The sequence below is a fragment of the Aulostomus chinensis genome, chromosome 12 (assembly GCF_037954235.1).
Source record: "Aulostomus chinensis isolate RoL2024-O1b breed Wild chromosome 12, RoL_Achi_v1.0, whole genome shotgun sequence".
Classification (NCBI taxonomy): domain Eukaryota; kingdom Metazoa; phylum Chordata; class Actinopteri; order Syngnathiformes; family Aulostomidae; genus Aulostomus; species Aulostomus chinensis.
Window position 1 is genome coordinate 16,392,697 of NC_141331.1, and position 15,320 is coordinate 16,408,016.

At 42.9% G+C, this 15,320-nt stretch overlaps 1 protein-coding gene across 2 annotated transcripts in view; it reads left to right on the forward strand.

Annotated features, from left to right (window-relative positions):
* col4a2 (collagen, type IV, alpha 2) overlaps nucleotides 1-15,320 on the forward strand; it is a 56,607-nt gene that overhangs the window by 37,358 nt on the left and 3,929 nt on the right. For both annotated transcript variants that reach the window (XM_086220512.1, XM_086220513.1), the window contains 41 exons: nucleotides 4,479-4,613; nucleotides 4,698-4,742; nucleotides 4,832-4,948; nucleotides 5,044-5,112; nucleotides 5,223-5,258; nucleotides 5,402-5,455; nucleotides 5,539-5,574; nucleotides 5,660-5,701; nucleotides 5,843-5,914; nucleotides 6,034-6,084; nucleotides 6,159-6,206; nucleotides 6,291-6,326; nucleotides 6,418-6,462; nucleotides 7,158-7,221; nucleotides 8,086-8,199; nucleotides 8,784-8,933; nucleotides 9,033-9,104; nucleotides 9,215-9,366; nucleotides 9,447-9,519; nucleotides 9,615-9,721; nucleotides 9,862-10,045; nucleotides 10,432-10,476; nucleotides 10,737-10,811; nucleotides 10,902-11,000; nucleotides 11,110-11,331; nucleotides 11,454-11,615; nucleotides 11,701-11,871; nucleotides 11,948-12,091; nucleotides 12,187-12,312; nucleotides 12,384-12,565; nucleotides 12,681-12,744; nucleotides 12,827-12,901; nucleotides 12,994-13,101; nucleotides 13,212-13,319; nucleotides 13,408-13,479; nucleotides 13,604-13,729; nucleotides 13,832-13,948; nucleotides 14,051-14,212; nucleotides 14,567-14,665; nucleotides 14,762-14,908; nucleotides 14,998-15,114. In XM_086220512.1, coding sequence (XP_086076638.1) covers nucleotides 4,479-4,613; nucleotides 4,698-4,742; nucleotides 4,832-4,948; nucleotides 5,044-5,112; nucleotides 5,223-5,258; nucleotides 5,402-5,455; nucleotides 5,539-5,574; nucleotides 5,660-5,701; nucleotides 5,843-5,914; nucleotides 6,034-6,084; nucleotides 6,159-6,206; nucleotides 6,291-6,326; nucleotides 6,418-6,462; nucleotides 7,158-7,221; nucleotides 8,086-8,199; nucleotides 8,784-8,933; nucleotides 9,033-9,104; nucleotides 9,215-9,366; nucleotides 9,447-9,519; nucleotides 9,615-9,721; nucleotides 9,862-10,045; nucleotides 10,432-10,476; nucleotides 10,737-10,811; nucleotides 10,902-11,000; nucleotides 11,110-11,331; nucleotides 11,454-11,615; nucleotides 11,701-11,871; nucleotides 11,948-12,091; nucleotides 12,187-12,312; nucleotides 12,384-12,565; nucleotides 12,681-12,744; nucleotides 12,827-12,901; nucleotides 12,994-13,101; nucleotides 13,212-13,319; nucleotides 13,408-13,479; nucleotides 13,604-13,729; nucleotides 13,832-13,948; nucleotides 14,051-14,212; nucleotides 14,567-14,665; nucleotides 14,762-14,908; nucleotides 14,998-15,114 — 4,123 coding nt within the window. The remainder of the gene's footprint in view (nucleotides 1-4,478; nucleotides 4,614-4,697; nucleotides 4,743-4,831; nucleotides 4,949-5,043; nucleotides 5,113-5,222; nucleotides 5,259-5,401; nucleotides 5,456-5,538; nucleotides 5,575-5,659; nucleotides 5,702-5,842; nucleotides 5,915-6,033; nucleotides 6,085-6,158; nucleotides 6,207-6,290; nucleotides 6,327-6,417; nucleotides 6,463-7,157; nucleotides 7,222-8,085; nucleotides 8,200-8,783; nucleotides 8,934-9,032; nucleotides 9,105-9,214; nucleotides 9,367-9,446; nucleotides 9,520-9,614; nucleotides 9,722-9,861; nucleotides 10,046-10,431; nucleotides 10,477-10,736; nucleotides 10,812-10,901; nucleotides 11,001-11,109; nucleotides 11,332-11,453; nucleotides 11,616-11,700; nucleotides 11,872-11,947; nucleotides 12,092-12,186; nucleotides 12,313-12,383; nucleotides 12,566-12,680; nucleotides 12,745-12,826; nucleotides 12,902-12,993; nucleotides 13,102-13,211; nucleotides 13,320-13,407; nucleotides 13,480-13,603; nucleotides 13,730-13,831; nucleotides 13,949-14,050; nucleotides 14,213-14,566; nucleotides 14,666-14,761; nucleotides 14,909-14,997; nucleotides 15,115-15,320) is intronic.

Here is a 15,320-nt window from a genome sequence, read left to right on the forward strand (position 1 = left end):
AAATTATATAATTGCATGTGCTTTCTTAAACTACAGTTTGTTTGTTTGTGTACCTCTCAGGGCCACCGTAGCATGCACTTAACTTTTGGTTCATTTATATTCTTATTTGTATTCTTAAACCTCCGATGTCAATATAAACTATTTTCACTGGACTCATTTTCTTCTGGAGAAGAGTTCATATTAGAAGTGTTGACAGGGAGATCCATAAATTGTTTACCAGCATGTTTTCATGAGCGTTCCAGCTGCTGAACCTTACAAATCTTATTTTCCTCATGCTGTTACCGCCTTAAACGGAAAAGTATTCAGCTGGTATGTTGGTGAAGATCAAAACAATAACTTGAAGAGACAGAAGAGTAATACTTCTCTCACACCTGTGGATCTTTAATACTTTGCTGTAAAAAGTCACATCTTAGCAGAATCATCTCTAATCCTCTGCTGGCCGGTGAGCAGCACATTTCTCCTCGGCGTGTCTCACACACGTCAGATTTACTTTTTCTTAAATCTTCCTCTCACAGTCCTGCAGCTGCAAAACATGAACGTCTTTCAAGCTGCTGTGATGGAAAAGTGGGGAATTATAGCACTGATATTCTATTTATGACATGTTTCTTCGTAATTGTCGACGTAAGAAAGAGTTTTCAGAAACTGTATCAGCATCCCGTCATCGCACACCTTTTCTCTGCCAGCTGTGTGGGTGTTTGTGTGTTTTGTGCTTCGGATGAGGTGACAAGTGGTCGGATGAAACGCAGACACCATTTACTAGACCAGCGTGGGAAGGTTTGGTATTTTATCGCAGGTTCTATTTCTTACATGCATTCGGTATCACTTTTTTTCTCACTCTTGTTGCACTCCATCTATATCCTTGCGACTCACCTCTCTTCCGACCGTTCCTCTTATTTCCCCGACGTTAAACAGCTAATGGATGGATTTGACCCACTAAGAGGCTCATTTGCCTGAGCCTGATAAAAGTGGCCGCTATCATTTCAGCCATGATATATACTCAGAAAGGGTTTTAAAGGCAGCTGTTAAAGTTGCTCCTCTAATTCCCCGTCAAAGTGTTTTTAAAAGGTTTCACTTCGTACAAACTGAACTGACAGGCTTATCTGCAGAAGTTAACTTGGGATTATTGGTCACCTGTGATCTACCCTCCTTTTCCTCCTCCTGCTTGACCTCAGTAGCTTCAGCTGCTGATTAATAGCCGCTTGCATCCCATTATGAAACTCACGAGACAGGAGACAGGAGGTATGACGCGAGCCATCTGGAGGACGGACAGCTACAGTAACAGAAAGAGCCAGAAGGCAGCACATGTCTCTGGAAAAGTCATGACCAACTTTTCAAAGACGGACTGTGTTTCCTTTTCTTGTTGTTCCTCAGGTTCTCTCTTTTTAGAGTTTTTTTTTTCCTGTGTTCATTGACCCCTCAGGAGCTACTTGAATTGAAAACAGGTAGCCATGAGATGTGAGAACACGTTCGGGGAAAGGAAGGGAGGAAATATCGGACGGAAGTAATGTGAGCAGATAAGAATGGGGAGTCTAAAAGAATGAAGGAAGTGAAGCTGTGGCGGACTGGTGAATAGACACTTGGGTGACTGGAGAGAGATTTATCTCAGGAGACGATGGAAAGAGCATACCTCCGCCAAGGCCAACATAATAAAATGTGTGTTTTTTTTCTTCTTCTCTCCGTTAAATGGAGCTGGGCCAAAATATAATGGGTTCCCTCTCCTCCTCTTAAGATTCAGGTGAAAACACAACCTCCATAGAAAAAGCCATGAAGTACAACAGTGCTAGCTAACATTATAGCTACACGTTCCTGCTATTATCTGTGAGGGAAACCTAATTATCAGCTCTGTGCTTATTGTGTGATGAAAGATGCAGAGCAGGGGGGTTTGCGGTTTTACACCAGTGGTTCCCAACCTGAGGGAAGAGAACCTCATGACCCCCAAAAAGGATTTTAGTGAGTCGGCAAATGGTTGTGTTTAAAAAAAAAATGTAAAAAAAATCACTTTCAACCCTTCTAACAGCGATATAATTTATCTTGTGTAGGAGGGTCAAAGTGTTCCAGCACTCCGAAGTATGAGTACTAGCATAAACCATAAAAACGACGTAAACGATTCCGAAACTGAGGCCTGTAAGACGACAAGCCATCAGCTTTTATTTCCGACATGCTAACAGGCGCTAAATAGCGCAGCAATATGAGGATGTATTTCTGTATGTATAAACACCAGCCTGATTATCCTGGGGGGGAAAGGTTGAGAACAACTGTTCTAGACAAAGATCTCTCTCTCTCTCACACACACACACACACACACACACAGACCGTATGACTTACTTCTCACCACATGAGAAATAGAACAACATAATTACTTTGACAGAGGCATTTTTCTTCGTCTTCACTAATCTCCTTTATAAGAGAATGATTATTTAAAACTGTAAACGTTTGTGAGTGAGGTTCACATTACTTCATACGTCCAAGGAGCTTGATTTTTGGGTTGGTTTTTTTTTGCAGTTATATACAGGGAACATGAGATTAAATAGAAACCAGACACCACGAATCTTGAAAGGAAGGTGCATGTCACGAGTATTTCAATATGATTAACATTATTGTTAATTCTTTCTGGCTACTTTCTGCCAGTTTATGACCATTTGGTCATTATTACTAAAATCAATTACAACTGAATCCTCAAACCGTGTTTCACTGAAGATTAACCACACTGGCTTTGATGATCTTCAGTTCTTGTCAAGTATCTAAGCAATTACATGATGGATTAACACAAAAATATGTGCACAACAATCCAGGTTGTAGTGAATTAACGAAAAAATAAAGATGAAAGGGAAGAACATGAGTGAAAGAATGGATTCACTGCTTTTGCTTGCACATGTCCATGATGTATTGCCAGTTTCCAGAGTTCACCTCCCAGGTACAACATCAGTCTTTGTTGCAAATGCACCTGAAACTATGTCTTCTTCTGTTACTGATGTACTGGTTTGGTACTGAAATATCTTGATGAATGCAATGAAAATGGGGTCACGCTGTCTGGCTGTCAGTAGTTCTGGAAAGTAATTTGTCCACCTAAATGAGCAAACATCTGCAGAAGCTGTCAGACTTAGTTGAGCATGTGGCGCTAATTAGCAAGTTAGCAAGCTGACATGCTTAACTAATGTAAAATGAAAAAACCTCATTCAGTGTTAAATAAGGTCTACCACCCCCCCCCCCACACACACACACACACACACATATATGGGTTCAGCTGTTGTTTTATCTCACACCATCAACATCTGATTTGTTTGAGTTGTTGTCTGACATTGTTTAGGCTCCCTGCGGTTTCATTAATTCCTTTGGCTCGAGCTTCATGTCACCAGAGTTCTCTTTTCAGGGTTGTGCTTGATGGTTCTCACAGGAAAACTGTCAGACCCCCAAATCTCAGAGGTCATCATATATCGACCCGGTGAACTCACCGACCAAACAAACATGGCCGTTTCCCATGGTGTCATCAACCTCACGTGTTGCTCAACCTTTTCCTTTTTCCTCATTATTTTGTTTCCATCCCATCATTTCTCCTAAGACATGGGAACAATTGTCAGAGTGTTGAGTTACTGAGGATATATGTATATGTGTGTGTATGTATGTATATATATATATATGTATGTGTGTGTGTGTGTGTTTGTGCATATAAATATATATATATAAATATATATATGTACACACACATATACATTTTATATATATATATATATATATATATATATATATATATATATATATATATATATATGATATTTTGTTCCCTTTAAAGTATCCCTAAGCAAATTTGGATGTCTTCTCATGTCATTCTACTCCCTTCTCTATCTGACGTCTCGATCTGATGTCATGAAATTCAATAGAGCATTTCAGGGGGTCTGTCACTTGGCTGTGACGTAAAGACGCTCTTCAATGAGGATGAAAGTGCTATCAAGTGTAGCTCAGACAATCACATCCCCTGTGTGCAGTTTGTACACAGTCCAATAGTCACTTGCTGTTCCTCTTACTGTTGTCTTTTTGCATGAACACTATTTGACCACTAGATCGCTGTACGGTTTCAGCATTAAAGAGAAGGGTTTGTCTCCCTCTTGTGGTGAGAATTGTGAATACATACAGAAATTTAATTGTGGCAAAGTTGTGACATGTAGAGCAAAGTCGTAATTTATTTGTGTGCATTGTGCTGTTGTGATGCTTTGAATTTCAAGTTCTTGATCTTTTTTTTTTGTTGTTCAAATCTCTCTTCTAAGTCCTCTGTTGTCAAGTGGTAAGTGAAAAAGTACAATATTACTCCCCCTGTTGTCCTGCTATCATGTTACAACTGTTTGCCTGGCTTCGCATTTATTCATCCCTTAAAACTGGTAATTTTTCAACGAAATGTCCTCTTCTTCTGTTTTCTGATAATGCATCATTGACGGGATGCTGATCAACCCTCTTATAAAGGTATTGCTTTTTCCCCATCTCAGGGTAGCCCTGGGCCAATTGGTCCACAGGGCCCTCAGGGGCCTCCAGGGAGACCAGGGGATTCAGGCATCCAGGGGCACAAGGGGCAGAAAGGTGACTCTGGCCGCAGTGGCATCATAGGTCCTAAAGGAAATGTGGTTAAGTATCCCTCTATGTTCCATAATTAAACTCCTCCAGCGTCACTTCCTCTGGTCTAATGTAGTATTTTCATCACTCCACAGGGAATGACAGGCGTACCTGGATTTTCTGGAAACGACGGTATTCCTGTGAGTCCCCTCTGCAAATAGTAACCCGAATAAAGAAAGAACCGTTTGCTTCATTAGTGACTCTGTATTTGGATTGTTTCACTCTGCAGGGCCACCCAGGACAGATGGGGCCCAGAGGGAAGCCGGGTGCAGACGGCTGTAACGGGACACAGGGAGAACATGGTTTCCCAGGGCAAATCGGACGTAATGGCGCACCTGGATTTCCTGTCAGTGCCAATCTCAATAGACAGTGATTTGTTCAATGCAGAGTTTGATTTTCTGTGACAGCCAATGACTTCTGTCTTTTTGTTCCCCCTCTAAGGGACAAGCAGGCAGGAAGGGAGAGAAGGGAGACTCCCTGGAGCTGACTGTGTTCATGGAGCGGTTCAGGGTGAGAAGTTCGGAAGAGTAGCTCACATTAAGAATGAATTTTATTCTGAAAGAGTCAACTGAATCTCCCATTGTTGCAAAAGAGTAACAAGGATCGTTATCTCTCCGCAGGGAGATCCAGGCACACCAGGGATCAATGGAATATATGTAAGCCCCGGTATTCACAATGTCTAAGATAGCAGTCACCTGGTCAACCTGGTCATGGTTGTTAAATATAATCATTTGTACTCACGAATGCATTTTTTTCTCCTGCAATACCCATCTACTGTGTTTCATTTGATATTTGTCAGGGGAATCCTGGAAGCCCAGGATGGCCGGGTAACCCTGGCTTCATCGGACCAAAGGTAAATGTGTTCATTTGTTGAGGTGTCATTTTAGAATTATAATACCTCGGTGTTAATAGTTTCCTCTGCATGTCCTCTACTAGGGGCCACCCGGGCCGCCAGGTCTCCGTGGACCAAAGGTAACTCAGCAGTAATGATACAAAAAATACTGCATGTGTTTTTTGTAAATTAATGTAACCTCAAGTGTTGTATTTTTCTACACAGGGCACCATGACCAAAGTATTGAAAGGACTGAAAGGGGACCAAGTGAGTATTTGACAAATAAAAATTGTTGAGTCGTATCTAGTTGCTGTTTTTGAGTGAAAAATCCTGGATTTATTTATGTTCATCATCATCATCATCATCATCATCATCACCACTATTTATTTCTTCCTACTTATATTACAGGGGGATATCGGACCCCCAGGGCCTCCTGGAAACTCCACTCATCCTCATACTTTGCCCCCTTATGGACCCTCGGTCTGTGCATCAATAAATATCTATTTATTGTCCATCTCCCCTATCTATTATTTGTTATTCTGCTGTTGCAATCCACAATAGGAGGGTTTATTGTTAACAAAATCCTATCCTCCCTTTAGGGACCTCCTGGTCCGAAGGGTTTGAAAGGCGAAAGTGGAGATGTGGTGAATGTATGTGATCACACATCATTTTCTCTCATGAAAACTTCCACGTGAGCCTAACGTGCTTGGTTGGTGTATTTCAGGCTGGTGTCAAAGGAGAAACTGGTGTTAGTGGGTTCCCTGGATCAAGAGTGAGCACATGCACATTTCTACATATGTCAGTCAAATACACACCTTTATTATGTAGAGGGTTGATTGTACGGATGCTGTTCTAGGGTCTACCCGGGGCACCTGGCAATCCTGGACTAAGGGTATGTTCATATGAGAGATTGAACTCCAACATTCTATCAACTGTTGTGTGAAATGTTAATGACATTTGTAATTATCAACACTTTTGGTCAGGGGGATCCTGGTGAACTAGGACCAAGTGGCAGACAGGGTGCTAAGGTGAGAAAGCTGTGGATCGTGATCAATAATCAGAGATTACGTACATGAACATGTTAGGATTGTCCTAAAGCAAGTTCAGTTTGCAGCTTTTGTTTTACGTGATGCAGTTAATATCTGCAAAACCCTACATGGCTTTGTTTAAAATTGTTGACTTATTAATTTCAGGGTGCATTTTGCCTTCAAAAGGACACTTGTTCTTCACATTTAGACATCTGACACAGGGAGCAGCTGCATCTAAAGGAGATGAACCAGTGAGAAAACAGAAAGGAAGAGTGCATAAGCCTGCGGCTAGTGTTGAACACAAAACATCTTCTTTAAGTCTATATTTTTTTGACAAATATGTGTAAGGTGGTGCAGGAAACACATAAATGTTTTTCATTGAGCACAAGCGGAAGTTCGTCTAATTTCAAACCAGTTTGGTGTCGACATCATCACAAAACCAATCCCTGAAAAGTGCACAATACAAGTAGCCTTGTAGTCCGTAGCGTACAAAAGTTAATGCCTTTTCAGAAAAAGTTGTCGCCAAAGAGATGATTGAAAATATATCAGAAAACAGATGACAACACCAGGGTTTACTGTATCTTCCAGATATGTATCTATTTCAGCGTGTCACATCTTATTGTTTATACATAAAATGTGTGTAGATGAAGGGAAACTGCTGCCACTTTAAGACCTTGATTACATTTGTGTTCCAGGGAGTCCAAGGTGATGCAGGAGAGTTGATTTCATCAGGGTCTCTGTGGCCTTGGTCTTCAGTAGGTAAGTTTATATGGAGCAGGGAAATGACTCAGTAATCCACCAAAGGAAAAAAAAGAGTTTAATCCCAACGTGAGCCACGGATTCCTGACAAACAATAACATTTACCCAGGGCAGGGTACACAATCCAATTTTGATGTCATGTATAATTTTGGCTTCCAGCATTTATATTAACAAGACAAACAAGAAAAAAAAGGTGATTGAGACCCTTTCTGTTTTGCAATGGTGTTCATGTTTTGTCTTGGGTTATAAATCAGTCACTACTTTCCTGGGGGGGGGGGGGGGGGGGGGGAATCGAAAAAAGCTTTTACTTGTTTTGAACCAATAGGTGAAATACTAGTGTTTTATCAGTCTAAATTGTTTTTCGGTTGAATTACATGTAAAGGTTAGGGACATGCATTGCTGGAATTTAAGTAAATGGGAATATTCCTGTGAAATAAATTCAGTCTTGATATGGCCCAAAATGATCATGATCAGCATTTTTACCATAATCAGGCTGAATACAAAATAGTATTGATTTTACTGGTTGACAAACTGAACAGTGTTTCAATGCAAAGAGACCTAATCAATGATATTAATGGGTCTGTCCTAAATAGATTATAATCAACTGTGATATGGTCTTACTGAGCCACACTCAACAAATGTGAGAAATTACTCATCAACAATAAAAGGTATATCTTTTGTGTATGATTATTTTCTATTACTATTTCATAGAATTAAACAAACAAAATAACCAATACTGTTATTTTTGTCAAATGAGAATACAGCAGATTGAATGCGTCACAGAAAAGGTTTAACGGTCATTGAAAATGTCAGGGACTGTTGACTTTGCCAATAAATGTTTCTATTGTGTTTTGACTCAATAAGCTGGTCCTCCTGGTCCCCCTGGTGAGCAGGGTCAAGAAGGAGAGAGGGGCCAGATAGGAGACCAAGGCATCCCTGGACCCCCAGGAAGTCCTGCTTCTTACTCACAGCAACAAGGTTTGTAATCAAAACTAAGATTCATCCACATACAGAATAGACAGAATGCTTTGCTGACACTAGTGGATCCCAAACTTTCAGTGGAGGGGAAAATGTTTTCAATAGATGTGATTAGCTACATATTACATCACTATTTATGTTCAAACACTGACCTGCCCGGTGGTTATTCTGGACCCTGCATCCTTGTGCAGTTGGGCGTGGATGTTGGGTACACTTAAACAAACAGTTCCACCAAGGAATCTCACAGTCAACAAATAACACTGGTTTGCTGAAGTTTGCTGTTATGAAACAATGCTAACTGCTAAACCACCATGTCAGCTGACTGACTACTTGACATCCTTCATGCTTATGGTTGATCCGTGACTGTGACAATCGATATGGACCCTCAAGAGGGCTGCGAACAGCTGGCCATACACTATCTGTGTGACTATAGGTTTTTCCCTCTTTTTTTTTCCTGCAGTTCCTTCCATGAAAGTTTGGTTGTCTTTTGAACTGACATTTCCAAGAAAGCACTGCAAGTGTTTTGTGACCAGGCACATAATGCAGAAAAAGCTTGAGTTCAATTATTTTCTTTTGTCTGTTAGTATATGATTTCTTTGGGCCATTCGGATGGAAGGGAGGGCCAGGAGAGAAGGGTGAAAAGGGGGAGCCAGGCCGTTCTGCTGTGACTGTAGGACCCCCGGGTGTCATTGGGCGCCCAGGATCTAGAGGCCCTCCGGGACCCACAGGATCATGTGAGTGAAAGAGAAAGAGAATGACTGTCAGCTCATTTTCAGGATTCATATTTGATCTCCTTACTTTTCTTTAATTCTTTTTATTCTGTATGTCTTCAGGGCAAGAATTCTTCAAGGGGGCTCCGGGAGGGAGAGGACGACCAGGGAATGCCGGCTCCAAAGGAATTAAAGGTGCTCTTCATACGCAATGCTAAATAGAATTTGTTGGTACCATGATGGACTATCTCTGAAAATTACAGTTTTCTGAAATACTATACTGATTTGTTGGTGTATATCTTTAGGCGATCATGGAGCATGTGAGTGCACTGGTCTTAACTCTATACCAGGACCACCTGGCCCTGTTGGTGAGCCTGGGGATGCTGGGATGACTGGGGAGTTTGGCCAGGAGGGCCATGATGGGGACCGTGGTCCCCAAGGAAAAGATGGATTTCCAGTAAGACAAAGCAATCATTTATTTGTTGGTTTTGAGAATTCTGTACAGTATTCCTTCACATTTTCCATGGTGTCTTGCAGGGATCCCCTGGGGTCATTGGCGTGCCTGGTCCAAAAGGCCGGAAGGGCGACACTAGTGTGGCCACACAGAAAGGTGCAATTTACTTAGGATTATCAGTTCAGTTCAGTTCACATCAGTTCAGGTAGAACAGACAAAACATCAGATGCACATCTACTGCAACCCCTCAGGTTATCCTGGAGACCCTGGGGATTCTGGAAGAGACGGGTTTCCAGGGGCTCCAGGTGTTCAAGGCCGTGGTGGTCTACCTGGTTTCCCTGGCAACAGAGGTCCTGCTGTGAGTCCAATCAGTTCTCTCCCTAAGGACTGTGTCTTGTTGTTGTCAATTTCAGTGATTGGTTGATGACTCCTGAAGCTTTCCTTTTGCCATGATGAGAAGTGCTACAGTTAAATGATCTGCCTGGCTCATGTTAACAGGGAGAAGGTCCCAAGGGAGAACATGGAGACAAAGGTTTGCCGGGCCTTGCTGGTCAAACAGGTGCACCTGGGCTGAGAGGAGAACCGGGTGCGGACCTCCCAGGCATCAAAGGGCAGCCTGGTCTACCAGGTGATGATGGCCACGCGGGCTATAATGGAGTGGAAGGAACACCAGGCAGTCCAGGTGAGCGGAAGCTAACAGCCACCCACCACACTTTTAGTCAGACTTAATAATAACTGCATAACTCTCCATCCAGACTACATCTCTTCACAGGAATTTCAACTATTTTATTTCTATTTCATTTGACCTCACACCTCATTGTGTACATATGTTTGTCATTAATTTCAAAGCAGTGAAATGGGAATGAAAATTAATGGCATCTGATTAAAAGGATGAAGCATGACATAACATTTTATGACTTTTCTTTCTTCAGCTGCTGTTGCACCTCATTGCAGGGGCTGCATTGCTCAAACCAGCTTCAGCTGAGCTTGTTTGAGACAATTGCTTGTGCTTTTGAATAACTCTTGTTCCGAATGCCTGTCTCACTCTCTCTCATTTGCAACTGAAAGGCGGCTGTAGTCCGACGGGAGATGGAGGACAGTTCGATGTAACAGGTATCTGGTATAATAACATGTATATAACTCCCATCTTAACAACTCTTGTGCTTTGCCTCTGGATTTTTTAATCTGTGTGCATGATTTTTTTTTACTGTTTGTGACCGAAGTACCACTGAGATACCTGCTAATGTAATGATAATATTCTGAAGAACAAGCCACGCTGGGCAGAAGAGTCACCATTATAGTCTATGTAGTAAGTTCTACATATAACCATAGCATTGACTTGACAATAGTCTTTTCTGGCATTTTCCTATCAGGACCATGCGATGCATTTCCTGGACCTCCTGGGCTGCCTGGTCCTCCAGGTCCAAGTGGATTAGTGGGTTTCCCAGGTAATGAAATGAGAAACCAATGCAAAATGTTCTGTTTGGCTAAAACCTTGAGTTATTTTTATAACCTGTTTGCATTTCATGAACAAACAGGTCCTCACGGCCAAAAAGGAGCCCCAGGTCAGCTTGGACCACAAGGAGAGAAAGGAGAAACTGGGGACAGAGGTCTAGGCGGCAGTCCTGGACCTCCAGGCAAGAAGTGACAAGAAAACATAGATTATTTACACAGATAGATAGAATAAATCATCAGTGAATGTTATCTTTTGTTAGATTCACTAACTAGTATTTTTATACAATGTAGGTTTTGCCGGTCCCCGTGGAGACCTTGGGGTCCCTGGCAGAAAAGGATCAGTAGGAAATTCTGGTTTGCCTGGCCTTCTTGGCCGCAATGGGGTACAGGGTGATAAGGGTATTCACGGAGATATCATTGGGGCATCAGCTGGATCCTCTGGGGACCGGGGACTGCCTGGGCTTCAAGGGAATAGAGGCCAACTTGGAGATCAAGGACAACCAGGATATCCAGGTAAGTCATGACCTGCAATATATTGGACTTACTACCATACTGCCTTACTCTCAACAGTGGACAGAGTTGGATCAAAGAGGGGAGAATTTTGATGTAACATTTGCATGTGTCCATCCTTCCAGGAATGGTTGGCATGCCTGGAATGATTGGTATCAAGGGTGAAACTGGCCCTGCAGGTCTGCAGGGAGAGGAAGGGAGACCTGGGCCAGCTGGTAAATATGGCTACCCTGGTGATCCTGGCAAAGTAGGACCACCTGGGACACCGGGTTTCATTGGACAACCAGGTTAGATTTGCACACTTTTGGTCTTTATGTCTTGCACATACATACATTAGATGTCCTTGTTCATGTCTCACATCCTGTTCGCTAGGCTTGACTGGGGAGAGGGGTTCTGAGGGAGATCCTGGCCCTCCAGGTCCTATGGGATTAAAAGGAACCCCAGGGGAATTTGGTCATCATGGTGTTATTGGAGAGTCTGGTCAAATTGGTGACCAAGGAGAGCCTGGGCCACATGGACGACCAGGACTGCCAGGACTGAAAGGTTTGCTCTTCATATATTTTGTCTGTCATGTGGAGTATAATGTTGTCATCTCTGATAGTCCCCATGTCTTTTCCAGGAAACAAAGGGTCTACAGGCATGTCTGGGTTTACGGGGACCAGGGGTAGTGAAGGCATCAAGGGATTTGGTGGATTGAAAGGTGAAACTGGAGTGCCAGGCCAAATCGGTCCAAAAGGAGTGATGGGTCAGAGTGGAGAAAAAGGTGAGACTGTTTACTTGGGATGCCAGGGAGTCATTAATCTGTTGATAATGTCTCAACAACCACATAAATGTTTTATTTCTTATTTTGGCTTCCAGGTGATCCTGGTTTAAGGGGGCCACCTGGGGATAAGCCTAAAATCTCCCGCCAGATAATAGTTGACATGAAGGGTGTCAAAGGAGACTGTGGCCATCCAGGAAATCAAGGCTTCACAGGGCCAAGAGGTTTGACGGGTCACTCACACATTTGATATCACTCGTCCGCTCCCTTTCTGACAAGCCTCTCTTCTGGACAGGTTCTAAGGGTTTACCTGGTGTACCGGGGCAAGGTGGAAGCCACGGTCTTCCTGGAGAACCCAGCAATGAAAAAGGTTTCCTTGGAGATTCTGGCGCCCAGGGGCTGCCAGGGTTGAAAGGAATGCCAGGCCTACCTGGAAATCGAGGAATCACTGGCTTTGAGGGGATGAGTGGCAAAAAGGTGAGTAGAGCCCTACTGCTATGAAGTGCAATTTAGATGATTGCACTGACTCTGCCACCAAATTGTCATTTTTAAAATTTCACTCCGCTTTTCTAACTAATCCTCTTGTTTTCAGGGAATTAAAGGCAGTCCAGGGGCCTATGGTCAATCAGGACAGAAGGGGAAAAGGGGGGCCAAAGGTAAAAACTCAACATGTGGAACTAGATTCTAAAACTGATTGAAGGTATTTTGGTATAAGTAATTCTTTATATATTATTACAGGTGACAAAGGCTATCAGATAGACATTCCAGGATCTGCTGGGCTGAGAGGAGAGATTGGTTCTCCAGGAGAACCAGGTACACTTTATAAAATACGGTCCTCTTTATCATTGTTTATCAGCTCCACAGCTGACTTCACAAAAATAAACGGTCCAATACCCAATTTACAGGCCCAAAAGGATTACTTGGTCAGTCTGGTGACTGGGGAACACCTGGTTTTGATGGTATTGAAGGGAAAAAGGGACAACCAGGTGATCCAGGCACACCAGGATACCAAGGTAAGAGGCTTCCATTCACTCTTTTATAAGGCTCTTTCCAGGTAAATTATTTAATGTAATTTTATGTGCTATGGTTGCTGTTTTTGAGTTGTAAACAATCTTTTTTACAGGCTCATATGGACAGAAAGGAACTCCTGGTAACCAGGGTCAGAAGGGTTTTCTGGGATTGCCTGGAAAAGAAGGGCTGCCAGGCTTTCCTGGCTTACCAGGAGAGAAAGGTAATCAGATCAATGCAGCATCTTCCTTTGTCTTCATACTACGTAGATGTCAACCACTCATCCATATTTTCTTTGCAAATGTGTGCAGGTTACCCTGGTTTGAAGGGTCTTTATGGATTAGATGGTCTAAAGGGTCAAAAGGGTATCCCTGGAACACCAGGTATCTCATCAAAAACATATACCTTTTGTGAGCAGATAAGTCTTAGGTGCCGAACATGTTAATGAAGTAGGAAAAAATGGTGTTTCCAAACCGATCATGTGTTTTATGGTTGTATTTGTACCAGGTTTGGATACTGCTGGACCAGCTGGCCAGCCGGGACCCAAAGGACCAAAGGGGGAGGAAGGTGACCCCAACAAGTTGCCAGGGGTACCAGGCGCAGGAGGGTTGAAAGGCTTCCAGGGACCTCCTGGTATAAAACTATTTTTTTTCTGTTACCTTTCATGAAAAGAACAAATGATGTTTGAGTGAAAGCTCGTTCAGCTCACCACCTATCTCATGTTCATTTGTGCAGGTGATCAGGGTCATCCTGGACCAGCAGGATCCCGTGGACCCATAGGACCAGCTGGCACTCCAGACAGACCAGGAATCACTGGGGATTTGGGCTTGAGAGGACCTAAAGGATTAGCAGGTGAAAATAAAAGATAAAAACAGTCAAATCCCTTGTCATATTCCTCGTATCTATCCCCACAACATTAACATGTATCCCCATTATATATCTTACAAACCCTAGGTTTCCCTGGACCCAGAGGTTTTCCTGGTATTGATGCTCCCCTAGGAGAAAGGGGTATACAAGGTCTAAATGGGTTTCCAGGAGTCCCTGGAAGTAAAGGATTCATAGGAGACAAAGGCCAAATCGGATACAGAGGATCTAATGGGGTTTCTGGGAAGAAAGGTATGGAATAGCAAATCCTCACCATTAAATGCACGTTGTCTGCATAAAAGGTGGTACATGAGGAGCAGTAGTTGGATCAAAGCATGCAAAAATGTACCATGAGATCCTTTCCTTCAAATATGATAGCACCAATATCCAAAGATCGTGTTCTTAAAATGCTTGTAAAAGGGATTTAATGAGGATATTTTAACACTGGAACTGTACTACTTCATTGCCATTTTTCCTCGTCTGAGATAACTTAATAGCAAAGCTGTACAATATTATTAATGCACCTGCCTGCATGCCTCAAGAGGATGATAGTATGACTGCCAACTACCATCCATACACAGTCTTGATATGCTTCTTTTCTTAAAGGAGTGAAAGGTGAGCAAGGATATATGGGTGTTCCTGGTGCGACGGGTTATAAGGGAGAGAGAGGGCCAGATGGTGTTAAAGGAAATAGTGGACCCCCAGGTAAAACGTACACCTGTAACATTCTGATGACTCATTGGTTATCATGCTTAGGAGCCCAAGTCGTTTTGATTAAGACATGATCCGTCTGCACTGCAGGTTTTCGTGGGTTGCCGGGAAACCAGGGCCCTCCGGCACTACCCATCAGCCTTCCAGGAGAGAGGGGTCAACCCGGACCATGGGGTATCCAAGGACCAAAGGGGTTCAGAGGAGAAACAGGGCCACATGGTCCCCCAGGGGATTCAGGTTAGTTATTACACAAGCATAAATTGCTGACTATCCCAAAGAGAAATATTGTGATCTCCAGCATACACATATTTTGTTTTACATTCCAGGTTTCATGGGACCCATTGGGCAAAAGGGCATGCCCGGGATTAGTGGTAGACCAGGAACGCCTGGATTCCGTGGAGAGGTTGGTCAAGAGGGCCATGCTGGTCTGCAAGGCATGGAAGGTGCGTCACTGTGGGGCAATGTGGGATTAGTTTAATAACCCTGGATTAAAGGATTTAAAAGTAGGTGGAGATTAAAGCAAGGATCCAGTCACCAAGGAGTTTGTGGTCATTAATTTGGTTAGTTTATTTAGGTAATAAATCATTAAGTACTTAGGGTCAGGACTGGAGAGTTTCTACATGTCTAACCAGCTTAGCAGAAGAAGCTG